Source organism: Gavia stellata, chromosome 8 (assembly GCF_030936135.1).
Source record: "Gavia stellata isolate bGavSte3 chromosome 8, bGavSte3.hap2, whole genome shotgun sequence".
Taxonomy (NCBI): Eukaryota; Metazoa; Chordata; class Aves; order Gaviiformes; family Gaviidae; genus Gavia; species Gavia stellata.
The window spans coordinates 3,427,401-3,454,358 of NC_082601.1; the positions used below are offsets into that span (position 1 = coordinate 3,427,401).

The 26,958-nt window shown below is 37.7% G+C and overlaps 1 protein-coding gene across 2 annotated transcripts in view; it reads right to left on the reverse strand.

Annotated features, from left to right (window-relative positions):
• Window positions 1-1,119: 1,119 nt before the first annotated feature.
• The window catches only part of ACVR2A (activin A receptor type 2A), a 66,840-nt gene continuing 41,001 nt past the window's right edge, over window positions 1,120-26,958 (reverse strand). Inside the window, exons 4-12 of one of the 2 annotated variants that reach the window (XM_059820064.1) lie at window positions 25,888-26,024; window positions 19,797-19,823; window positions 10,774-10,917; window positions 9,327-9,470; window positions 7,476-7,621; window positions 6,340-6,454; window positions 4,955-5,093; window positions 2,398-2,528; window positions 1,120-1,654 (exon numbers count right to left, since the gene is read on the reverse strand). In XM_059820064.1, coding sequence (XP_059676047.1) covers window positions 1,460-1,654; window positions 2,398-2,528; window positions 4,955-5,093; window positions 6,340-6,454; window positions 7,476-7,621; window positions 9,327-9,470; window positions 10,774-10,917; window positions 19,797-19,823; window positions 25,888-26,024 — 1,178 coding nt within the window. In that variant the 3' untranslated portion in view covers window positions 1,120-1,459. Of the gene's footprint in view, window positions 1,655-2,397; window positions 2,529-4,954; window positions 5,094-6,339; window positions 6,455-7,475; window positions 7,622-9,326; window positions 9,471-10,773; window positions 10,918-19,796; window positions 19,824-25,869; window positions 26,025-26,958 lie in introns of both variants that reach the window. The other variant, XM_059820063.1, reaches the window with a different exon arrangement.

Below are 26,958 nucleotides of genomic sequence, written 5' to 3' on the forward strand. Positions count from 1 at the left end.
GTTGAATGTAAGGCCTGGCTTCCTAAACTCAAAAAGAACGTTGGAGTTGTGAAAGCAATCTCAATGTTTTTCCTCATTTTTTGTGAGTCTGTGCTACAGCTGTTGGTATTCGTTACCTCTGAATAGTCATTGCATATTTTAAGTTGTAAGTGTAACTAAATTATCCCTGAAATTTGTGAGCAGTTACAATCTGAAATCTGTGGCTAGAATTTTTCGTGTGATTCTAGGATAAAGCTACGTGTCGCAGACATTAAGTAGCACTCTGATGAGATGGCACCGAGCTTGAAGTAGCATGAAGTTGCAAATCTCAAAGCAGAGAGTAAGGAATCGGGGGTAACTGAGCTTCCTGAGGTGATCCTGAAACAGCGATACAGAACCCACTGCACACTGTTTAGTGAAACAGAAAACACGCTAGGCAGACCTTTTCACAAACATAAATAGGAAAAAGACTTCTTTAAAAAAAAGAGTAAGAATTCAGAGCTTTCCAGTGTCATAGCTCACAGAAAATTAAAAAAAAGAGTCATGCTTAAGTTTTCAAATATTCCTCAGACACAGCAAACCTAAATAGTATTCCGTTAAGTAAATGTATGAGATTCTAGGAAATGGAGGTAAGGGGGGGAAAAAACTTGAAACTAAAAGAGGAAGGAAAAATTTTGTTTCAATAAACAGCACTTTTTTTTTTTATACACAACAAGCTAGTACAAGAAAAGGCTAAAAACACTGCTTTAGGAATGGCCATTTACTGTTGGCATGAAGCATAGCTTACCCTTCTTAAATAACACAGTGAATTTGAAATACATCATTTACAAAACATGGATCGATTTATTATGCAAATTTTGTTAGTGTTGTCAATCTCATCATTTAGCAGAGGTGGAACTGAGGTATACCTTGTTGAGGGAGGTTAAGTAATACTTGGAAGCCTCTTTGCTATATCCCACTTGATTACTTTTGTTTATGTACACTGAACAGCAGCACACTAAACATTCACAAGCTGTGTCATATTGGCATTACAATAGTCATTTTTATAAACAACAGCAAATGCAATAAAAACAAGTTACCCTTTTTTTTAAATCTGAAATGAAATGTTTGATTTAAAAAAAAAATAACAGTAGTTCATTTAAGGAATTAGTCTCTCCGACAGGTATTAAGAAATCTGATGTCAGTTTTTAAAACGCTTGATTAGCCAGTTCAGGTCCGTATTCTTCATGTAAGTTCCTTAGCCGCATGTTACCGTTCCTCAGTCACATGTCCTTCAGGTGTAAGCAGGGAATGCAAAAAGTCTCATGGATCCATGTTGGGGAGGAGGAAGGGGAAATAAAGGGAAAACACCTCTTGGTGATGTTCCAGAGAGACTTACCATTCTTTTCACACAGAAAACAGTAATGACGTAAGCAGTCCCGTTAGCGTTAGCAGCTCCAGTGAAGAGTCCTGGCGGTCAGTTACATGACCAGTGCAACTATCATAGACTGGATTCTTTGGGAGGAAAGTCAACGTTTGTCACCATTGTGACCACAGTCACAATGTCCTCTGTTGTGATAATGTTAGTTAATTTTTGCATCTGAATAATCCGTTCTTCTACGCAACCCGCTGACAACCTGGCTTCCGCATCGTGATCCCAGCACTCCTCTATCGTTTCGCAAAGCATCGCCATTCCCTGTGAGGAAACGAAGCAAAGTAAAAACCAACAGCATGCAGAGGACCCAGCAAGGTGGGGTCACCTCACGGTTCTAACAGCAAAATTGCATTTTAAGGAACACCTGCCAAACGTCAACCCTTCTGCCAGCCAGGAAGCTACGCCATACTTGTTTTGAAACCCAGCGTGTCATACCAGGCCTGACATCTTACTGATTTTGCACTATTTAAAAAAGATACGCAACAGCGAGCAAATCCTTTTCAGCATACAATGTTGCTGTCTGCTGGTAAAGTCAGGGTGGTATTTTAAAAGATCTCCCACTAGAAGAGGTTGGTTACCTTCCTCAGGGATCAAATGAAACCTCAGTAAAAAAAAAAATTAAAAAAAATTAAACAGTACAAAAGGGATCTGATCCCTTTTGTTGGGATTTTTCTCATACAACACTGTTTACCCTGTGTTATTACGTTCAGTTTGTGGTGTTCCTGTAGTAAATAAAGGCTATTCTTTCTTAAATACATATTTTTAACGTGCATTCGAAGTAACTCAAGAATCTTTTCTTTCAGCAAAAAGTGAAAAAAATCACTCACTTTCAAACCACTCAAGACAAGAGATATTTTAAGATTAAGAACACATTAGTTTACAGTACATTTAAATCTTCCTAGAGTTACTAAATTCTTCCTAAAAGACAGTATTATGAACACAACACAGGATTAACAAAACCTGAAATTCAAATCGTGACAGAACTTGGTTGTGTAACTACTTACAGCATGTTTTTGCCAACACTCTCTTAACACAGGTCTCTTCTTTTTATGAACTACAACTTCCTGCATGTCTTCAAGGGAGGGATGCTGGCCAATTTCTTCTTCAAATGGCAACATGTACTCATCTACTGGGCCTACAGATAAAAAAAAGGAGGTTAAACCACCAATTTCGCTTTAAAAAAGGGGAACTACATCTTAGAGTAGTAGTCCATAATCAGAATTTTACAGAGCAGTTTACTCTCTGTTGCTGTTAGAAGCTTGTCCTCTGACAGGTTAGCAGCAAGCTGCAACTAAGATTTGAATTAAGCAGCAGTGGCATTTTCCAGAGCTACAAGCCTTTGCTCTGCCATGCACAGCAGCTTCCAGCCCAGCTCCCTCGCAACCGAAAGCGTCGGAACACATGGGCAGAGGGAGGCTTGTGGATCCACAGCTTCCCCCCCGCCTCCCCTGAGAAATCATAGCTTCGGTATCATCAAATCATCGCCCTTCTTCTGAGTCCGTGGGCTCTCTCCATGTCCGATTACCAGGCAGGTGCCCGACAGCCACCTGTGAGTGGTGCCACATACACAGCAAAAGACAAACTCGCAATAGCATCTGCTGCATCCCTCTCTGAATGTAATGCGTTTCCTCCTCCAGTCCATGTAACCCAGGACAAAAGTAACTACGTTGAAACCTAAGCATAATAGTCATCCTTAACTGAATCAGAGGGACAAGCTTTATATGCTGGACTGTATGTTATGTAGCTATAGATTACATAATTATATGTTGTAATAGATGTTTTGTGCTCTCAGATCAAAAGTCTGAAAAAAGGAGGAAGGGGAAGATAGAAGAACTGAATGGTGTGGTACAGTTGAGGCCAATGAGACTTAGTGAAATGGACCAGGTACTTTCTGGGGAAAAAAAAAGCCACCCAAAGATACTTGCAGGGAGAAAAGCCAGCAGCCATGACTGCAGAGCTCCCCACAGCTGTGGCTCAGGAAGGCTGCTTTCCTGCACTGGCATCTCCCTTACCTTCTGGAATAACACCTGCCAGAGAGACCTACGACACACTTCAATTAAGATTTAGGTACGTATGTTTTACAGTACACTGAGGCATAGAAAAATCAATACAGAACGTGGGACAGCCTCAGAGACTTGCACAAGATTATGTTGACCCTGTTAGTAAACAGCTTAACATTTTTAAAAGGGTAAAATCTCCCCAGTGGCTCCTACTCTGTGAGGAATGCCTGAAACAGGAAGCACTGCTTGGAGCAGGAGAGCACTGTGTGGCCACATGCTGACCTGCCGAGATCTCCAGTTCACCTTGGCTGTTCTGTGGATATCTGTCAGCTGCACTGGGCTCTCGTAGGAGAGCTTTATGACAAATGACACCAGTAGCCAAGTGAAACCGTCCTGTTCACTTAGCTGAATTTAGCTGCTTTAAAGACTGTACTGAAAACACAACTTTCTCCCAAACATTTTTGAGCCTTGCCTTTTGTCTTGTTCTGGATTAATCCTGACTTATTCTGGGCACCCAAAAAAGATCTCATTTACAAAACTTAAGAACAGTATTCATACTTGAAACAGGGTATCTGTTATCTTTTCTTGATAACTTGAAAATTGGATCCAACGGTTTGCTTTATGAGGAAAGCCAACTGTGACGCACCCATAGCTAAAGAAGTATCAGCTGCAAATTTCTCAGACATTACTGTGTTTTCAATCTCTAAGCTACCAAGAATTAATTCGAAATTCCTCAGAAGTTCGACATCTGTATGAGCTGAACTAATGTTACATTAGCGACAACGAAGAGAAAGAGAGGGTAGGGAGGCACTGAGCATACGTGGCGCCGTCTCACTCCTGCACCTGTGGCTAAACCAGAAACAGACTGTTCTGTGTCTCATTGCAGCCAGCTGACTTCCTGAGGCCCTGAAGAGCAGTTCCCCACGGCTCAGGCTGGGCCAAGGTGGTATCCTGCATACGCTTATGAGCAGCCCGAAAATTATTAACTGCATCAGTTTGTAGTAAAATATATGTTGACCTATGAAAATTCTTCATGTCTTTTAGCCTTGTATTCCCTTACTATATTGGGAAGGGATCTCTGACATTAATAAACGCCTACGCAAATCTTCCACAGGCAAGTCGTTGTCCCAACACTAAGGTGTACAGCAGGAGACATCGATTCCTCAGCAGGTGCTCTTTGTTACCAAGGTTAATCTAAACTGCACTTCTGTTCATGAAAAGAAGCAATACCTTTACAATAAACTGATTGGCACTGAAACTGTCAGGCTGAACCCAGAAGAAATCAAACACGGTAGGTTAGGAATTCCACAGTAATTCTCGCTCTTCCTTGCCCTGGCCAGAAGAGATGCAACAGGTATCCATGTGTCATGGCCGGGATGCCAAATACTAAAGAGACTGAATTATGAAGTGACTATGTGATGCGGGTGTTTCATTCATTTCCCCACAAGACTACCACCCTTAAAGTGTATTACGTACATATAATCTACCTTCAATTTATTGCTTTAAATACACCTCTCACAAATTACATGAAAAATTTCCAGAGATGAAGTGTGTTGCTTACCATCTGAGGCAGTACAGCGGGATGCCAGTTCCCAGAGGACTAATCCCATGGCATACATATCTATTCTCAAAAACGCATCCCTTTGGAAGTTTATAGCACCTTCTAGTACCTCAGGAGCCATATACCTTCGTGTACCAACCTGGAAAGAGAGGAAAGCATAAAGATTTGTAAGCTAAGAATCAACATGACCACAATTGCGACTCCAGCTGGTGCCGATTATAATAATCCTGTAAAACAGTACTATTTTTTGTCAAAAAGATTAAAAATAGCCATGGTTATCCTTGCTTAGGACTAAGTCTTGGAAGTTTCTTGTATTCTTATACCCAGTAGTAGGTTGAGAGGAATTAGAAACAATCGTATAGACTGGGCCCTCTAAAGGATACTTAGGAAGCAGGAAAATCTGAATATATTTTAAAATAGCACATTTGCATAACAATTCCACATATTTGTCACTGCCATTCCTTACTTTCTTCCAGATTACAGGAAGGCCATTATTCTTATTTTTTCCGTGTCAAAAGAATTATTACAGTTTCACATAAGGATGCGAAACATGCTTATGTTTGTCCCCATGACAGGAGCTGTAATAAAAATACCAAAGGAAAACCAACTACTAAAGTGCAATTTATACTGAGAAAGTTCTGTGAGATCACTTACACAAAACTGGCCAATAAGTGAAAACTTGGGGGATATCCATTCTTTTTGACCACAGTCAGTGATGAAATCATGTCATCTGAATAAATCAGAACTTGCATGATGTCTGAACAAGATCTATTCCACTTTTGAAACCTTCATGGCAATAGCTCTGTTTCTCTTTAGGCAGTGTTACTGAGGTTTTATAATCTTATTGTATGGATTTTATTTTTGTCGTTCAACCATAAACTGTGAAGTTCTGCCTAAAATTAAATATATTTAGTTTTCCATAAAGAGTAATGCTCTAAGCTTAAGCTTGTTCTTTGAAAAGTACATGGTACTAAAGCAGTCCCCTGTTGCATGACAAGCACTTGATCAGTACTGGTGTCACTTCAGGAAAGTGACTGTTGCTAGGTCAGAAAGTTAGAAACTGGCTCCTCAATTTCTGAACAGTATCTCAGAACAATTAATAAAATACAGCAAGACCACTCCTTGTCCAAATCCTCCAGTAAGAATGAAAACAAGGGGGGGAGAGAGGCCATGTAATGAGATGGGGGGAAGGCTGTGATCTGTAATTATCTGAAGAATGGTTTAATTTTTAGCCTGCGAGAAGAAAGCACAAATTGCCACCTTCCCTAAAGGTCACCAAAATAGCGTTGATATAGTATCCTGTGCATGGCAAATGCCTAAACTATCGATTTCCATTCACGTGCAGTTAACAGCTGTATCATTTATGTAAATAAATTGGTATTTACCTGTCCGTGTGTATCCCCTGCAGACTTTCCAGCCTCGAACTTTAGAGCTAGACCGAAATCAGCAATACAAGCGGTAAGGTTATTTTTCAGCAGCACATTCTTGCTTTTGATGTCCCTTTAAAGTTAAGGAAAAGAATTAGAAATCTCGAACATGAAATACCATATAAAGTTCTAAGGAAAAAGTAATATAATAGAACAAAGAACGTTATAGTATGAAAGGCAAGAAAATTATAAAGCAGCAGTCCATTTAAACAACAAAAGAATAATAATAAAACCTAGGAGTCCACTTGCACACCTTTATTCTTACGGAAATATATGAGACCACAATTGGAACTATCATTTTATGCTTAGTTTTAAAATACATACAGATTTATAAGCGTGTATGATACACAAATAGCATAGAAGTGTAGTTACTGCATACTTTAACTACAGCTACATTTTGTTTGTTTAAATAATAGGAAACAAAACACTTTGAAAAATGAATCTTGGTTGTTTCTAACGAGGAGATACATGATTTCCTGCAGAAACAAGAGATAATGGACTTGATCCAGGGATTCCCGTCTGTCCTGTGTGTACCTCTTCCCCGCCCGCATTTTACCATCAGCCAAGCAGTTTTGCTCATGAAATTCCAAACTCTACAGAATCTGTATTTCTCTTACTCTATATGCCTATCTTATTTTGGTTACCACTATCATTTCAGCCCCCTGCTTCTACTAATAGCTTTCGATACCTACCTCATTTAAAAAAAACCCAGCAATTACACTGACCAATAGGCATACCACCACTTACAGTAAATGTTTCTGTCTGAAGGCATTCAATTCAGTACAAAGTTATGTACACAAATGTTTAGGTTGTTTCAAACAGCGATAATGCTGGTTATATCATATACTGCATAGGGTACTTAAAAAGGGATTTATTTACACAGTTAATTACACATTAACCATGATCACCTCACCGACTTCTATAAACCATCAGCTAGATTTTTGCTTAGGCTGAGCTGATTTTTCTTATGAGGCTCCTGATAATTCTGGAAGGAAGATATCACAGAGTATGTACGTGAATACTTCCTATCTACCCATGTTTAGCTCAAAGTCAAACATTAACAATCACCTGAAAGTATTTTACATCTACTATACCTATGTGAGATGGCAGGTTTATGCCCGTCTTTTAGCCCTGGTATATCCTCGTGAAGGTAAGCCAAGCCTCTAGCCATAGTTTGAGCAATGTGACATAGCTCATTCCAAGAAACCACATTAGCCTTGAGAAAGTCTGTTAATGAACCCTGCAGAGCAAAAAAGAAAAACAGTTACGAGATCAGTTTCACTCTCATCTACTCAAAGAAAACTCCTAGATGGCCTCCATCATTAAAGAACGTGATTTTCCCGTCTGCCTTTCTGTTTTCTATAGGCCATGTAATTATACGTGTACATACACAATCAGCTGCTAGTTTAAACAACAAAAAATTCACTTTTGCATCATCTCTAGTCCGTGAATAGAATCAAGGTGCATTACACATCACCTCAACAACGAACTCGAGTTAAGTGGCACCCTTGCCAATGAACTACGCTTAACTGTCAGTGTCAGAAACGGGAGCTAGATTGAAGATACTTAAGTTTTTGTAAAAAGACAACTCTGCTTTTACGAGGGTGATTTATCATCTTCCAGGCACAGGAAATTACAGGTTAGATTTGCCGTCAAGAATTCTGCTGAACTGCGTACGCGCATTCTCCAAGACCTTTAATGGATAGTCTAAGTCTTTCTTGTCTTAGAGATCAGCAACAGTAAACTCCAGTTTCACAGTATCATTTCAGAGTAAAATACACACTCTGAATAAATATAAAGAGATAATGTAAAGATCTAGTCAACATAAAGCACTTCTCTTCAAACTCACTTCTACAGCCCGCTCTATACACACACTTTCATGGATTTGCATATTATCCAGCCTGCGAGATGTCAGTGTGTCACATCTTACTGTGTGAAAAGCCAACACAAACGGGACAAACGAACAAAGTGCTGTCGTCAAAGTGTAGAAGCTACACTTTAAAAACAAAATAAAAAATTTGCATTTTCCATCCGAGTCATCTCAGATGCCATCTTCCCAACAGTAACAAGTTTCTTAAAACTTAGACAAAAACCCAAAAACAAACAGCAATAACCTTTCAGAAAGGCAAATGAGTTTGATATTATCTACTTTATCGTGAAGATCTGTCAAAAATTCTAAACAGTTGGACAGTTTTAGTCTTCTAAATGACTAAAGCAGAGGCATAAGTGGGACAAAAATGCCAGAATGAAGAATGTAACATTCAATACTAGAAATATAATCTATGACCTAGCCTTAATTCCATATTATACAGATATATATTTTCTCAAATCTGCTACAGGTAACATCTTCCTAACGCCTCTCTGCCTGTGCCAGTGTTAAATTTAAGTTTGGGGCTTTTTTTGCTCTTTGTAATTACATCTGTGACACTTATATGCATTAAAGAAAAATTTAAAAAAATCCAAGTGGACAAAATAGAAAGTGAACATTTTCTTAATTACATATATTTATGTTTCTTATGGTGGTTATCTCAATACAGTTGATAAGTTGATACATATTACTCCATTCTTATAGAAACAAATCAGCTAACACAAGTAAAACGAAAATAAACCACAATCTTTGCAAGATGGAGTTTATTTAATTTAGCCAGATTTAGATGGGGGATATTCAAAACCACACATTCTAAAAAGCAAAAAGGTAGAATAAATTGTTTGTCTTCTAAAACAACTCCTCTATTAAGTGAAGACTGATGACAACTTTCTCAGCTGGCTAAAAAGAAATTTAAATAAATTCATATCCAGTGAAAAGAGACAAGCTAAAAGCAAGCAACAACTATTTTAGATTTTATTTAACTGTCTAAAGTTCACATTTGTGACAAAATTTCTAAAGCTGTTCTTCCTCTACCATAATCATAAAAAAAAGGAACAACGTTGAGAACTAAACATACCTTTTCATGAAATGCTGTAATTAACCAGAGATCGACATCAATGCTAGTGCCTCGTTTCTCTGCACCGATGAACTGCAAAATATTCTCATGCTTCATTCCAGGTAAACTGTAAATTTCATATTCGTTCTGCCATGACTGTTTGTCCTTTAAACAAAAGAACACAGCAAACCAAGTTAATACCATAATAATGAGAATAAGAGGTACTTTTCCTGACAGAAGTTTCTTCCCATGATTTACTGTGCATTTGTAAATGATCTGTCAAAATGACAAACCGTTTTGTTTTGCAAGACATGATTTACTACCTAAAGGAAAGACAGCATAGTGTACGTTATTAGCATTATGAGGCCGATTATTTAAAAATTACAGATCTTTAGACTAAGGACAATATTTGTGCTACAAACTGTTGACCTAATATACACAAAAATATGAAAAACTGCCTTTCTTCACACATATTACATATTCACATATAGTGGAGAATGGTCTGAAAAACTTAAGTTTGTTGTAAACAGCCATCAACCGTTGAAAACAACATCAACTATCACAGATGCGAACCATGGAAACAAGCTGTAGATTAGGATTGGAGTCTACATACTGCAAATCATTGCAATTACTTTAGTCTTAAGAGCATGGTTCAATTTTTATATTTTATTAATCCCCAAGAACCCCATAAATAATTAGAGAAAGGTTTTCCTTCATTAAAAATAATAAACAAAACCTCAGATTTAATTTATGTTGTGCTGATGGCTGGAACCAGCACAAATACAAGCCATTTCTCCTAGAAGAATAAGAACCTGCAGATGTATTTATTCAGCAAGTCAACACTTGGTTAATCATCAGGAAACACTAGTACATTTCACCTTAAGTAGCAGCGGGTGTTTTTCATTAATGTAAAATCTACCCTAATATCATTGTGTATGATCACTTTGTATTCTTCAACTAGACTGGATCTTAAAATTATGAGTACAATCTATTCTAAAACATGGCTTTCAGAGGGTACTTGCTGGGAAGTATTATTTCACTTAATTGAGGCATATTTAATTGGAACAATCACCTTATGGGTTTGCATTTCAGGACACTCCTTCCAAGTACAATTTAATTTGAAAAATGTTAACAAATTCTTCCCAACTGATCGAGAGATGTGTGACAGCCGCTTAAAACTATTCATGCCAAATATGTATTTTTATTACTAGAAACATATATACCAATTTCACAGAGATCATGTTTCAATAATATGGTGTTTGCTGCATTGAAATATTTGATTCATTAAAACTCTACCTGCACTTTTTTCAGCTCACGACACTTCCTGCATTTGAAGAATTTCTGCAAACTATCTAGATTTACAGGATATATTGAAAACTCTCTAAAATAAAAGCCTCTGATTGTGACTAGAAAACCTGGTTTAACATTATATTACAAGCAACACAGGACACTAAGAACAACTGCTTACCTGAATAGGGAATATTTTGACCGCAACGTACTCATTTAGTAGTTGAGCTTTCCATACGCATCCAAATCTTCCCCTAGCTTTGATCTCTAGTAACTGCAATGGCTTCAAACCCATCAACGGTGAAGGTGGTGGTGGTCCAGGATCCTGAAATCAGGTTAAAACCATTAATTAATTTTGCTATTGTACATACTATCTATGATGACAGCACTAGAAACAAAGGCTTGTAAACTGAAAGATACTTGGTGTCATACACCCAACCGCCTTGCAACAAATTCCCCCAAACAAACCAGAAACAAAACTGCAACCCTTCTCCACAAGGAAGAAAACTGAGATTGTAAAACATGCTCAGAATTCATGTGCAAGCGACAGCATAACAACAGTTACAGCATAAATCTGTCTAACCAGGTGTAAAAGCACAGCAGAAATTAAGGAATAAAGACAATCAAGCTTTACTTGTTACTTTAAGTGACAGAATTAAAATGAGCACCTTCGATATATTGAAGGAGGTTTTTTTGTTTGTTTGACAAGCGTGACCTGTTTCATGATTGAGATGATACCAGCACAGCTCTACTTCAAAAACTCCACTGCTTACTGGGGACATGAGGTTGCAAACCAGTATGTAGGCAGGCCATGCCACTACACGGTCTTCCAACTGGTATTTTTTCATTCAGACACCACTGAACCACACGCATAGTGCTGACATTTGGCACAGGAAACCAAACGTCGTCATCTCCACAGTTAGCCCTCCCAGGCACACGAACAGTGGTGTGAGGAACCACAGCACCAATGCTGATCCACTTCTACCGCTCCCAACTTTTGCTAACGGAGATAGCCAGTACGTGACTGAAATGTGAGTACTTGGCTGTACCCCAGACACAGAACTGGAATTAAATTTAAGAGATTATCTTGTCATATCTTACAGTATTTGTTCCATACTGAGGGGCTAGCCCAAAAATTCCTTTTCAAATATGACAGCACAAGCTGGGACATAAAATTGCAATTGAGATAGAGCTTCCATACAGCTATCCATATAACCACCAATCTTACTACAGATTTGAATGATTTCCCCTTCTAGGAAAGAAAATGTGACAGCTTATTGAGTATCTTATATTTTATACATTTCTTACATATTCTGTATCATATACATCACCTGAATAGAGCAAGTAGATTTTCAACTTTATTGTCAAAGCTGTGTTTCTTTCTGGGCTGTCCTGTTCTCTCCAATCTACCACGTCAGATTAGCTTGTACCTATGTAAGCGTCTTCCCTACCACGAACAAATGCATCAGACCCCATTTACATATGCCTCAGCATCAAAGAATATCACCCTATGCACAGAACCAGAGTGACATGATCTCTTCTGTCTGATCCCTGTTTTCTGCAGGAAAACAAGTCAAGTTCTGGTGTGTAATGGTCACTAAGCAGAATTACCAATATCGTCGCCAGGAGATACAGCTCTACCTTCCTTCCAAACCCCCCCCCCCAATTAGTTTAAACCACAATTTGTTCCTCAGTCCAAATTACTACAGAGAACTGCAAATGCCAGTGCCAGCGGTGATAGCGTGGGGGCAGACTGCTAGACCACAGATGGGAAGAAGGTGAACGGCTGCTTATAGTGGCACTGTAGGTCTACATAGACCACAAAATTGTTCCACAAGTTTCAATATTACATATGAAAGAAACAAACATACAAATGAAAGTCAGATATAGCTTTTAAATTATATCCACACTGCAGAATACAACAAGAAAGCCCCTAAGGTCTACTGTTCAAAAACCCCCTCCAAAACATACATTTGGCTTCTCTGTTTTTCTCCCAGTCACAGCTGTAATGCTGTTTCAAACAGAAAGAATGAACAACACTGGAGTAGTTGCTTCTAGAAAACAGATGAGAGTACTCAATAGTTAAGTATTTGAGCACTTCAGTTAGCAACATAAAAGTCTTGCGCAGGTTACAGACATTTTCTGAACAACTGTGGGTGAGAATGGAGACAAGTGCTTCTGTATCTAACACAAGTTTTGAGCAGTTTAGCACAGGAATTAATAACCATTCTCTTGTTTCTTATTAAGCAACAAATACATCCTTCAAAAAGAACAAGCTGCATAGAGAGACAGATTTATAGCAATTTAAAGAAACTGTAACCTAATTCCACAAATTAATAACCATAAAAGAAAATATAGTGTTTGAAATTCAAATTAGAGACACATCACAATAGTATCCTCAAAAAAGTATGAAATCCTGTCGCAAATATGACAGCGACAGATGCTTAAAGTTGTTATATCAAAATTGCTCGGTTTAAACTGGACAAACAACAATACAGAAAATGAAGTTTAAGAGTTAAGTTTTCCCTCCTGAGCTGCCTTTCATTCAACTCCAAAGCGCTTTATGAATATTTCAGGCATCAGGGAAATCACTGCCCTCAATCTGTAATAGTTACAGTTACAAGCAAAACTAGAAACGATGCCCAAATTTACTCACAAAAGCCTACTTCAACTTGTAAAAAAATGCTGTTAGTTTTAAGAATCCTGAGCACTGTGCAGCACCTGGGGGTTTAACATCAGGCAATCAGACAACAGTTTAAAGTTCTGAACCTAGTGACTTGCCTAAATCAAGAGAACAATTTGTGGGAAGTAAACCCACATCTCACTTTGCTTTAGTGGCTAGAACAACTCCCCTTCCTTTCCATGCCCTCCACCCAAAATATCTGTTGGTATCCTGAAGCACAGTATGTGAATTTTTTCTTGACCATTAAGCAACTGACCACTTAATACTTCTCAAAGGTTTGACGAAAAAAATTACAGCAGCTATCACATGAGAGAAGACAGTAACTCCTCAGTAAAAAGTGGCCAGCAAAAACTGGTGCTTTTTACTTTCACATTAGACCACAGTACTTTTCATATACCTGAATGTCATATTTCCTATCAAATCCTGGCATTTCAAAATATCTTCCCACTACCTTATATAGCAACCTCCTGTGGTTCCCTGCACATTTCCCTTTTGTGTTGAAACATTTCTACAAAGCCAAAACTTCCGGCATTCTTATGAAGAAGAAACACACACCCCCACGCACAAATCAAAACAAATCTGATTTAAAATGGAAAGTATAATTGCCTTCTGTTAACGTAACCATAAAGAATAGTTTTCCGGGTTTTTTTCTCTGATTTTTTTCTGAACAACTTTCTTAAAGATCAACAGGCATTTACCCTAAAACTACAGGTACTATTTTTATACAGAAACATCCCTTGACAATATTTTCAAACTTGCTCGACTTCTAAGCAAAAATGTTTAATGTGCCACAGGCATAATTGGTTTTGTATGGCTTTTTAAAGTCATCTCTGTGTCACCAAGGATGATGATATAATGTGAGTAAAGATATACTGTGGATATATTAGTCCAACAGCTTGCCACAGCTGTCAAAAAACAAGGGCCCAATTTCCCGTTCCCGAGCTTTCCCTGTCCCTTCCCTTGGGCTGATTCTGGTACTTGTTGACCACACAGCAAATCAAGGCAACACGCTATATTGCCAGAAAGCTTTATTTATTTATTTTTAAAATCAGGTTTGTTTTCTGATAGTTTAGCAAATTGAATTCAACCTGCAACAAGGTCCAGGCTAACACAAAAAGCACGGCAAGGCAGAGAGAAACACGGCTCTCTTGGGAGCGGCGAGCCACCGGCCCATGTAACTTCATCCCAAGTACTCCCAACTTCTCAAAGATATGCTCTGCCCTAAGCCTGGGGCAGTCAGCAGAGGCAGCAGGAACACTCCTGCTGCACAATTATCTACTGCCAGATAAAAGCAGAAGCAGCTATGTCAGCAAAAAGCCCTTGAATTGACTGGGTCACACGATGCATAATTCTCAGACAACTAAGCTTTACTCTTCCTATAGCTCAAGGCCATTGATCATTAAAACCGTAAGTTCGGGTTGTATGGTGATCTCAGAATCACGGACATCTAGTTACATTGTACACTGTAAGGTTCTCACATCTCAAGCACGTCTTTTTGGTTCTGATTTTTATAGCTGGGAGTTGCAGTCAGCTGTCAGGTAGTGCATACTAGTCATACCAGAAAAAGAACAGAGGGAAAAATATTCATTAAAGAATGGTAACTTCCAGAAATAGGTTTCATGAAGTGTCTTCAAGAATGGTTCTCAAGATCAGAGAGAAGCTTAACAACCATGACACTACAAATCCATTAAAAAGATGACCAGCTGAACAGATTGTTTAAGGACCTGCCCCAGCACAGCCCGTCAGCACTTGAGTTTATCTCCAGTCACATCTCTCATGGCAACTGAATCAGGAGATTCATCACATACAACAAAGGGATAAAAAGACCAATTATCCAAACGGGGTTGTACATAAACGCATTTCTCTTTCCTGACTCCAAAATATAAACAAGTTCTCAAACTTCCAAAGCACATGCAAGTTTTCCTTGTTAAATGGTGCAATATTTCCTCTTGGTTGTATTTATCTACAGCTTATATTGTGAATATGGCTGACAAGTTCTCATTCAAAGAGTCTGATGACTATCTTGGTTGTTTCCTCCCTTCCTAGTTTGGGACTGGTTCATTTTCAAACAGATGATCTGTAAAGTTAAGATCCAAATACAGTAAAAGCAGTCAGACTTCTAAAATTTTGTCATTATTCTAAAATTGACTATGATTTGTATCAAATGACATTTCTTTAAAATGGCAACAATTTTTCTCTTTTCACACCACAAAATCCTCTATTTTATTGTACATTGCAAATGTATTCCCCAAAGTAATATAAATAAAATAGTTACTTGTAGGCAGGCTACTTCAGCTTCTTCTCTAACTGAAATGTCATTTGAAGCAAAACAGTAATACAAATGGAAGGAACTCTGATAACTCTTTACAGATGCAAGACACTCAGGAAAATATTTAAATGGCACCATATTAAATTTTCTAAGTTACATTTACACAGCATTTCAGCTATTAATTAGAGACCTATAGAGACAACAGAAATTCAGCATTCATATTACAACTCAAATCTTGACTTTTCCAATACTCAATTTAAAAGCCTAGCAATAATGACAAAGTTTCTGAATAAACAGAATTCAGTTACTTATTCAGTAGTTTCACATGAAGTATGAGTAGTTTAATACAAGTAAAAATAACTTCTGTCCAGTGGGGAAAAAAAAACAATTGAAGTAGAGACTTAATAGTGAAAGAATATTTTTCTTCAGGTAATCTATTTCTCCGAGCTCCCGAATCACACAAAAACCCATCACATCACCCAGAATCACAACATGAAGCCCACACACCCTAAACAGTTACAGGCAGATGGAAGATGACAACAGATACCCAAAGACAGGACAGAAGCGGGCAGGACGTGCCGTTTACTTCCAGGGCAACCCGCAGTCCCTGCCACTGGACTGCTCCCCCAGCCAGCGACGGAGGGCCGTAGCAGCAGAGCCCTTCCCACCCCTCATACCATGCGGCACTAGGGTGGAAGTGACACAAATGAGCTAGTCTGTAGTTGAAGAACCACAAACCGACTGTGCCTGGTGTATTCCGTTATCAATCCCTGCAGATGTTTAACTCGATAGCTTGAGAAACTATAGTAAATTTTAAGCAAGCTATGACCAGCAGACTAAATCTGCATTTTTAAACCACGCATGCTTACAAATTTCTTGTCCAAAATACTGAAAAAATGTAATTCATTCCAAAACAACTTCTTACATGTCCACAGAAAGTTCCATAACCATGAACAAACATCAATGCATCTTACCTCAATCATTATATGAAAGGCGTGCTTGCAGAGAGGGGAAAAAACACAGGCAAAAGAAATTACTATTTATACCAAGAATGGGATGAAAAAACAGCTTATAAGAGACAAAATCAGTTGTTTGTGAATTAACAACAGAAATATTAATGGGGATAGCAATACTTTCTTGTACTAATAACAGACCATTTAAAATAAAGAAGTCCATCACTACTAACTTCAGCAAAGTGGGAAAAATAAAGATTATTATACAGACCTTCAGCTGAATTGTCCATTATAGGTGTATACACAGTCACGTTACTACAGAACAGCATATAAACACATGCAGAAAATTAAACCCACTACGACAAGTAATGCGAAGCTGTTTCTGGTTACGCTGACAGCTGCACAGCAGAGGGCAGCGTTGTATTCCTTAACATTCACTGTCGGTAGTAGCTGTGGCAAAGGCAAACTTCCTAACGCCTAAGTTAGAACTAAACCTCATAACCAAACAAGTCATCATATATTAGGTCTATATCACTAAATTTAATCAATAAATCTGGCATGCTAGAGGTGTAACTACAACAAGCGAACTTGAAAACACTATATCCAGCATATATATAAAAAGGGAGATGACAATATTAAAGATTCTTTTGAATAAGTCACATAAATTCACAGACTGTGGAATGAAATGCACTCTAAAAACCTAAGTCCCAGAGCACTGTTACTGAAACTTAAAGCACATTTTAATGACGCACACTTCTTTGTGCTACTTTCATCTCTTCTTTATCGAAGAATCTCATTGCCACTCAAGCAGAGAAGTGCTGAGACACCTTCATTCCTCCTCCTGTACTTTTGCCTCAGCCGTTTTCTTTGTCCTTTATAATTTGATCAGATAGATGTTGCAAGAGCATGAAATTCAAACACTTGAAGTATTCAGCTGCCACGTAACAGCAACCATCCTTTTCTTCACCCTTTGTCTTCACATTCTTAGGATGCTACAGAGTGCAGGGCCAACAAGCTTTGCTCTGGGCTCAAAAACTGTCTCACACACACTTAGCATTATCTAAATAATTAATAATAGAAGGGCTGAAGTATTTCTTGAAGGCTAGGTTAGTTGGGAGTCAGATTTATAAATGCCATAGTAGAACTTGCTGCCACTGACAGAGCACTAAAGAACACCGGAGCCTAGCAGGATCACTCCTCCTCCTCTCGCCATCGGTCAGCAGAACACCGGAGATGAGGATAACACCCACCCCAAGAGCCCGAAGCAGATTCCTGCAGGACCTGTACAGCCTGCAAATCTTTTTGGGCACTTCATAAGGGGGGGGGAAGGCCCCCACAAGAAACCCCACCACCTTAAAGGGGTTGTCAGCGTAACTGACCATCTTCACCTTCAAATCGCCGCGAGCTGGCGGTTCCAGTAGAATGACAGCTATTCCACGTGTACTTAGAAAAACTGCAAGTAAGGTTCTGCAGCACAGACTCCACAAACCACAAGGACGGTTACCAAAAGGAGTTCCTGCTCCAAGCCCCCCATATTCCTTTGCCAGAAACAGCAGCCAAGCAAAATAAAAGTATTACTCAATCTGCGAATCTGATAGAGAACAGCTTCTGAACAGAGTAATAGAAATATCTGTGTCCTCATATTTCTACTAACTCGAGTAGTCAAAGAGCAGACAATAACTGTGAAAAAAATAAATCAAGCAGCATTGCTTGTATGAAATAGTTATTCAACAAATGTCTTTCCTGTGGCTGTAAAAAACGTATTAGTAATTTTTTCAGGCCTATTTGCTATTAAAGTTCTCCAGCTCCTACGAATTATGTAAATTCCTCAGAAATAAGGAAAAAGATACACAAATCCAACCTTTTTGCTCTTACCATAATGAGAAACTGCAAACACGAAACTCTGAGAAGTAAGAGTCCTCTCTCATGCCTCTCACTACTCAGGGGGATCAGCTTCCCCCAAACACTAATAAATTAGACATGCATGAAAATTTTCAAAGAGGGATTTATGCACATCACAGACCTTCTGATTTTAGAAATATCGCCCTTCCCCTTCAGACTACAGACCACTACCTCAGTCAGAATTTTCATTTGAAATGCAAGTATCACCAGTCTAAGCAGCATCAGGCCATTACAGAAATGCAAATATGTGCTTTCTTATTTCAGATATTAATACAACTCAAATAAAAATTGGAAGCAATTAACACCCTCCCCCCAATAGCTATCGTCTACACAAATGTATATAAAACACACTAACTTTCTATTTATGCCACCTGAAAACTACTTCTGAAGGTTTTAACAGGGATTAGGGAAATGATTGTGATTTTTGTAACCAATGAAGCCAAAAACCAAGCAGTGGGGTCTTTTCCGAAATTTGGGCTATCCACAACCGTATTCTGAACTTCAAACATGTCACAAAAACTTTATAAACATGGTGTTCAAAATAATGCAAATTATTGTATTACAAATTTATTGTGCTGATTCCTTCATTTGTTCCTAAACTAGTACCCTAAATATGACGCTTGTGTATTCACCCACAGTCCCTCAATCTCTTTGGAAAATGTAAGGTAAAATGACTTACTTTTGTATACCTTGCAAAATGTGTAATTCTTATTCATTTAGTGATGTAAAAGATTACCTGAAATACATCAATCTAAAACATTCAGGAGAACACATCTGAGGATATGCAAACTGCATTTTATTATGGAAAATTGTTAAAAAGCTCCTGAAGGTAGAGTACTTGACTGCAGACTTCACCGAGATCAGTATTTCAGCCTCTATGGCTGTTCCAAAGCACTGTCTAAGACTCTAATCTAAATGTGGTCTTGATAATGTAGATTATTTTGACTATTACTGTTTACAATGAATGAACAACACCGAGAAATTCAAGGTAAATTAAATACAGTGCTGTAAAAGCCTTCAGTGTCTTGTCAGTTGTTAGATGTGTGTATGCCAAGTCAACATTTATGAGAACAAGACACAAAGTGCTGCCTACATCCCGCCTTATCAGACAGATACACGTCTTGCCCCCACCTCTCAGACCCACTCTGTACAGGTCTACTCTCCTAAAACTAAATCAACTTTTTAAGAAGCCAGGAATAAGGTACAGTATTGGAAGCATTTATGGAAGCATTTATAAGACAATGCTCTACTTGAATCAAAGCAAAAGCACAAAGTAACTTGAAGTTCACTATAGAAATACATTTGAAACTTTTTAAGTTGTACTTTAATTATAAAAAGTTCCCTTCAGGTTGCCATTCAGGATAACATACCGTAAGTCTGGATTTGTATTTTCTTACCTCTTGAAGATTTAAAAAAAAATATGGCTGCATTTATGGTTTATTTAAATGGAGATAGCTCATTCTGAAAGTAAATTGAGAAATCAAGAAAGTACTCTAAAAGAAATTTTTTTTTAAAAGCTATCAAGATTTAGAACCAAAGTTTTGGTCTGGTTGTATACTGAGCGTTGAAAAAGTATGCATCACTATGTACTTGGTTTTCAATTATCTGTCATACAAATTCTTCCCTCTGTTAAAGATTTTAAGGAACTACCTGTATTGTAATAGCCCATGAATTCTAAAAAAAAAAAAAAGAAAACAGACACAGTTAAAAGCTATTTACCTACTACACATTAAGGACTCCTTATCTATAGTAACTTTCCTCCTACATTCTCACAGTATCCCTATATTTGTGTGGTTTTGGTTTTTTTTTTCCTTCCTTTAAACAACTGTATCATGGTTGTGCCTCACAGTACCACAAAGGATAGCACCAGATCTTTCTCCTGTGTCATTTCAGCTATTGAATGGAATCAATTATAGAAGAAATTATTATTAGTCCTGAAGACATGAAATGCAGTATTAGAGAATGTGAAATCATGACACATCTAGCAGTCCAAATCTTCAGATCATTCAGCTATTCCTTCTTAATACCAACATTGCCACTCATATGTTATTCATTCATTAATCAGTGATATGTAGCCAACCTTAACTCCTTCCTAGCTAGCCACAAGCTCTAACTCAGTCTTCATTATTTTATTTTTTTTTAATTCTTCCTCTTTCTGAGCTCCAGCTTTTCTTTGTTGATCAACCTCTCTTCCCATTTCGTATAAGCACCTGGCTTCTCCTCCACTTATTTTTCAAGTAGCTATTAATCTTTGCAATAAGTCCTTGTAAAAACACCTCTCCCTTTCTTATTCTTAATTTTTCAGGTGTTATAATATTTCTATTGAAATGTCTATAACAACAAGAAGAAAAAACGATGCTGGTGGAATACAAAACCAGAAAAAACCCGAACACCTGATTCAATTTCTTCATTCTTCTTCAGCAGCCAACTGTAATTTTCCTAGTGTGGCAAAGAGATAAAGATTATCCCAGAAATTCTAAGTGCACCAGGTAGACTATTTCATGTGCTAAAAGTTAATTTAGAGAATAAAAATAACAAATGAAAACCTTTTCCACTGCCAACCATAAAAGTTTTCCCATTACTAACTACTTTTTGAAAACAAACCATCCAAGTTACACACACACACTGACCGAACTCCTTGGCATAGGTCTGGTGGCCTAGACCAGATGTCTGAGGTCAAAAACTGCAAAGAGCAGTGCTTGTTTTGTTATGTGTTCTTTTCCTATTAGTTTCCAACACAGAATTTGTTTTTCCACTGCTACACATTCAGTCAGTAGTTCAGAATGTGTCTTGCATCTGTCACTGCTAGAGATTTTTCTCCATCATTACTCACCTCACATTACTTGATGCCATTTTCAATTCTAATTTCTTACAAAGGAAACTGAAATATCAAAACCATGACATAGCTATTCATCTACTCATACTTGGGTGACTTCAAGATACACTGAAGACAGACTATCATGCTATGGTAGTGAAGGTAGCCATAGCAAAATTGCCATCAACCAAAATCAGAGAGTGTTTTTTGAGGCTCAAAAAACTTTTGAGACCAGAGAGATGATCAGATCAATCTCTCTTTATATTTGATGTATGTGCCTTGATTATTCTAAACTCTTGGTTCACATAGCACATGGCTTTGAAGACATGGGACGCTCTCCATATATATATATGGGATCAGTGAGGATCATCCATATGGGGTAAAATCAACCCCAACAATGGCACGCACAAAAAAATATTGTGCTCAATAAAGGGAATACTGGGTGAAAACCTTAAATGAGATGATATATAGGACGTTAAAAGCAGAAGATGTAGTCGTATTTTTCAACTATATAATCCTCCTCTCTGAGGAGAGAAAGAAATGGTAATTCCTAGCAACTAAGCTTGCTTCTACGGCCACTCTAATAGACAGGATCTGTTCATTCCAAGTTTTTAAATTTCTGGTAACACCAAACAGGCCTAGGTCAGGGCTTTCTTGTGCTTAGTGATTAAAAATATGAAGCATCTTTGACCCAAGTAAATTTCAGACATTTCAGAAGAAAGCATGAAAATAGGTTATGAAGAAAAACGACATTATGTGAATCTGTAAAGCTTTTCAACCCTCTCAACATATGACTCTTATTTTAAAAACAACACAAAACAAGAAAAGCAACTCTGTGATCCAATAAGATATTCATAACTTGGGCACTCAACAAAAAGTACAAGAGGTTAATCTCTCTTTGCACAGTATGGATGCAAAACGTTAGGAGCCACAGCTCTGTGAACTTATAAAAAACAAAAGTGTTACTTGTGTCAGTTATGCTATAAAATAGGTTATGGTCCTATCTGTGACAGAGTGGTAACACCACGGTTGTAATTAGCATTGACTGACAACTCTGGCCCAAGCTCAAGAGATGTAAAAAAATAAATGAGCATAACATTATCAACTGCTTGCCATCCGCATTCCTATTTCTACCAGGAATATTAGCAGGATGCTATGGGGAAATCTAAACGACACCTAATTTAGGAGTGAAAACCTTGGTCCGCAAAGACAGAAGTGTTTCGTTTTCAGTGTACCTGGTGCTCATGACTGAAAATTAACCGGGTGAGAGCAACTTTTGCTGTATAAAAAGACACAGCTTCAAGTATTTAAAACACTAATCCATTTTTTGGTAAATTTGATCAGACATATGAATGTATGTTTGCTGCATGATTAAATCAAATATAAATAAGAAAATAGAATTATAGAATAGAAAATAATCAGAAAATAATTAGAAAATAAATAAGAAAATGAAATATTTCTTTCAAAGCTTTTTACATATATGTGTACGTATTTAGCAAACTTTCATTTGTTAATAACTCATTTAAGTATTTAAGAGTGACAGATTTTATAAAATTGGGCAGCTTTAACTAGATAGCACCCCACACAATAAAGTGAGGCATTCAGCTAACTCACAAGAGTAAGCACAACCAAGAGACAAAGAAGTATGTAAGGCAAGACTAATGGGAGCAGCAGGAGCAACGCCAGGTCCCTGCACTGGCAGTAGCACCTCCGCGCACACAGCTCTGCCGTGGCTGTCCCGGGGACACGCCTTGGGACCCGCTGAGCACTCCCGACTCAGATCCCGGCAAGGAGCGTCTCAGCAGTTACCTACTCTAGTAACCCCCTTGACCTCTCTATCCAAATACCTGAAAGAAAGCAAGAATGGAACATGTAAGGAGCAAACAAAAATGTCTACTGCTTTCCAATCTTAAACCAAACATATAAACTAATTCTACTACAAGAAATTTAGAAATCATTAACTTTATATCCCCTTTGAATGTCCAGATAAATTAATCCACAGAGTTGTGAACTGAGCTCAGTTTGTGTAGGAACTGCCTGCCTGATATGTGCACGTACTGTGAAACAATTTTACTTTCAAAAGAAAATGAAGTTGTTTGCATTTTCTCAGATGTTTGTCCTTCATATTTCACTACAGGTTCCAAAATTTCTTCTAGCCTATTCCTTCCTTTTTTTGAAATATTCCAAACAATTTATTTTCCCTTTGTCCTCTGATTTTTTAAATTTACTTATCCCTTCTCCTAATTCTTCCAAAATTTCTCATTCTTCAGTGGTTCCTCATTTCTATCTTTCACTTATTGCTCACCTATCCTTTAATTTCTACTGAAAGAAAGATTAGTACCAGGGCGTACTGAACCTAAGTACTCCCATCACCTTCCGGGAATAAACCGAGTAAAGTGAGATAACCTTCCTCTGTATCTCACACAGAAATCCCTGTTTTCTAGTGACTACCTTCTATACATGTGATCCATCCGTTCTACCATTTGCTAGAGAAAGATTTAAAAAAGAATCCATTTGCCTACAAACGCTGCTCATGCCCTAATTATTAAATATTAATATTTAATATATTAATTGCATAAATATTTAAATGTTTGTTTCATGGTTCTAAAATTACTAATACTTTGCCCTCTCTTCCTGCTTCCTCTGCCTCCTGTTCAAATCAGCTCTAATCAAATTTGAAGTGGGAAATACTGCTCTGCTGCATATGGGAGAATATTTACACATTCTATTTCCATAATAATTTCATTTCGTTTTTCAGGCAGAAGTAGCTTTTCCTGACTTTCCACATCAAACCTTAATGCCTATTCACCACAAGATAAGAAAATGTTATTACACCATAACTAGCTCAAGCACCAACATATACTTATCCCAACAGATACAATCTGAGCATTAACAAAACAGGTTATTACCCTATTTATTAAAAATTTATGACATGTCCACTCCTGTACCAAACACAAACCATGCAAGAAAAGAACTGCAATAAAAAGGGGGAAGACTATCAAAATTCAAGTTCTTGGTATCTCGCACATATTTAACATGTGCTTGTTTTTCTATCACTTTATCGATTACTTATTTTATTTCTTTAAGTCTAGAAGGGAAATTACATGCTGAAATTATTCACACAACTAGCAGTTATGAATTTGATCTTGCAGGGGAGGCTACTAGGTTGATGTAAAGTCCCAGATACAGAAGAATTGAGATGGATGAAATAATTATGCTAACAGATTGCATGAAGTTTGAGGATCTGCAATACTTTCTGCAAGGACAGGAAACATACTTTTTTCCTCTAAATTATGTTCTTTTCATTTGGCAAGAACATATGCCCACTGCCTCTCCCCAAATTTTTCTGATCTATTACTACAAAACTGAAACTAAAACAATTTTATTTATCAACCACAGGCAACACTGCTTCCTGGAACACCCTGAAGTCAGGCAGTAACACTGGAAATACCACAGAAGCTGGCAGTACAGAGCAAATACTTCTAAAATGCAATCCTACCAAAAATAACAAGTGTTTTCATTTTACTTAATCATAAATAGCATCATCGTATCATCATTGTATGAGAGGCAACATATTCTGAGAGGTCACTGCACCGAGTTAGGAAGCTGAAGTTCAATTCCTACTGCAAAAACCCAAGTGCTGTGGGACCCTGGGAAGTCGTTTCTCGTTCCATTTCCACTACCGCATCTTGTTCATCTTTCCTACTTTGGTCTGAAGAGTTTGCTGTCTTAACTCTTTTCATAAAGGCCTTCTATTCTCAGTTGCATTTCTAGACATAACTGAAGGAAGAGGCATTCTAGTATTAATCCTAATTACACCTACAGAATCAGCTGGAGCCTTACAACTGCAGGAACTATGCACATGCAGCCAAAAAAGGTTTGCTTTGATGCAACACAGCCTGCTTTACATTTCAAATTTGGCAACCACAATCTTGTAATATTTTCTAAGCAAAACACAATCACTGCTAAAACTGAAACATTTTAAAGACAAAACACAAAACACATGAACAAATAATAAGAAAAAGATGACAGGAATCACAGTAAGGCCCCAGGCTGAGCTAAGCTCTGGAACTATGCTTCAACTGAAGATTTTCTTTATATTCCCTTTAACCAACACCTGTATCCCAATCCCAGTTCCATGCTTTTTTAAAAATAGCTAAGCTTCTACTAGTTACTATTTTCTATCCATTGCAAATTGCCATTATGAATTAGCACCTGTCCTTCATTTTTGTTTTAAGCTAAGCTCATCATTACATAAAGCTCAACCATAAGTACCTGAGCGCAGCTGCACACAGCTTTCAGACAAGTAGTCCTTTTAACTACATGGGAGTGCAAACTTCCCACAGCTGTCCAGCAATACGATGTCTTTGCCATCTCAAGTTCTGTGTTTAGTTTTTCTCCTCCCAAACATACACGTGTAAAAACATTAAGCAGTTGCTCATACATTCATCAAATACCAATTAATAAAAGGGAATAAGACTACTAAAGTAAAGCTTAATTTTCTGTTTTTGCAGCTAGCAAGCATTAGCATCTCTAAACCAGGAAAGCAAGAGAAGGCTTCAGCCATGTCACAGGTGCACACCCCTTTCTTTCCTCTCCTCTTCAGAAAATGGTTTTACCATTCAAAAAACCAAAATCATAATGCAGCAACTTACTTGGGTTGGAACGAGTACTGGAGGATACGCTAGCTTGTGATGTCTGTACATCCAAAACGAAAAGAGCACAATCACTGCAATTCCCATTATAGGCACCAATGAATAAAGCAAGGTATTGAACAGAGGTGGCTTAGGTGTAACAGGATTGGAAGTTGCTGTAAAAAAACAAAAGGACAGAGCTTTTAAGAAACAAAAATCACCAAGTGCTTGATTTTCTAAAAATTCTTGCAATCAGCACAACAGACTAACAACAATTGATTAAATAGCATACTCGAATATAAACAGACACATATTTAAAAGGCAGCATTTTGGAAAGCGCAGAAATAACTTAGATCCCCAGATTTACACATCAGCACATCTAACTTTTTTGTGCTTCTAAGCTCCGCCTATCTACAGCATGTAAGAGGTGTTTGTATTTTTAAAAGACTGCAAGAACACCATCACCTAATGAATGAAAAAAGAATCAATACAGACATTTAGTCTTTGGAATGTATACAATAAGATGTCATTAATAAGTAGAACAGGCTAGAAATAACCTGCCAACATTTTGCTGAACTGTTGACTTGCTGAAAAGTAAAAGCTCTCTAGCTGCAGACACTTCCTCGGGACCTCCAGAAAGGCTCCAGAGAAGCCCTGCTTCTGAGGCAGCTGGTGCAGGGGCAGCCACAGACCCCGGGGGCAAAGGAAGCGTCACAAGAGTGAAGAAGAATGTCAATTATTGCTTTAGCAGTATCACTGACAAAAATGACAAGGACATCTCTAGGGTCAAAGGCTATTTTAATCTCATAGAAAATGTTATTTAATTTCATAAACAACTTCCTCTGGCTATTTGGTACACAAGACATTTGCTGTTCTCAGTGCAGTTATTAACATTATTCAGTTTTCCAACAAAGATTAGATCCTCGACTGGAAGAACATATGCAAAAATAATCAAATAATATTTTAGTTATTGTTTTTTAAAACAATTATTTGTTAAGTCTGGCTATCTGATTTTCTTTGTAACCTGGGAGGAAATTCTTTCTCCCTTTTTAAAGGTTACTGTGTCAATTTACAGAGAAACTCAAAGGTCCAATTAGTTTAAAGAAATAG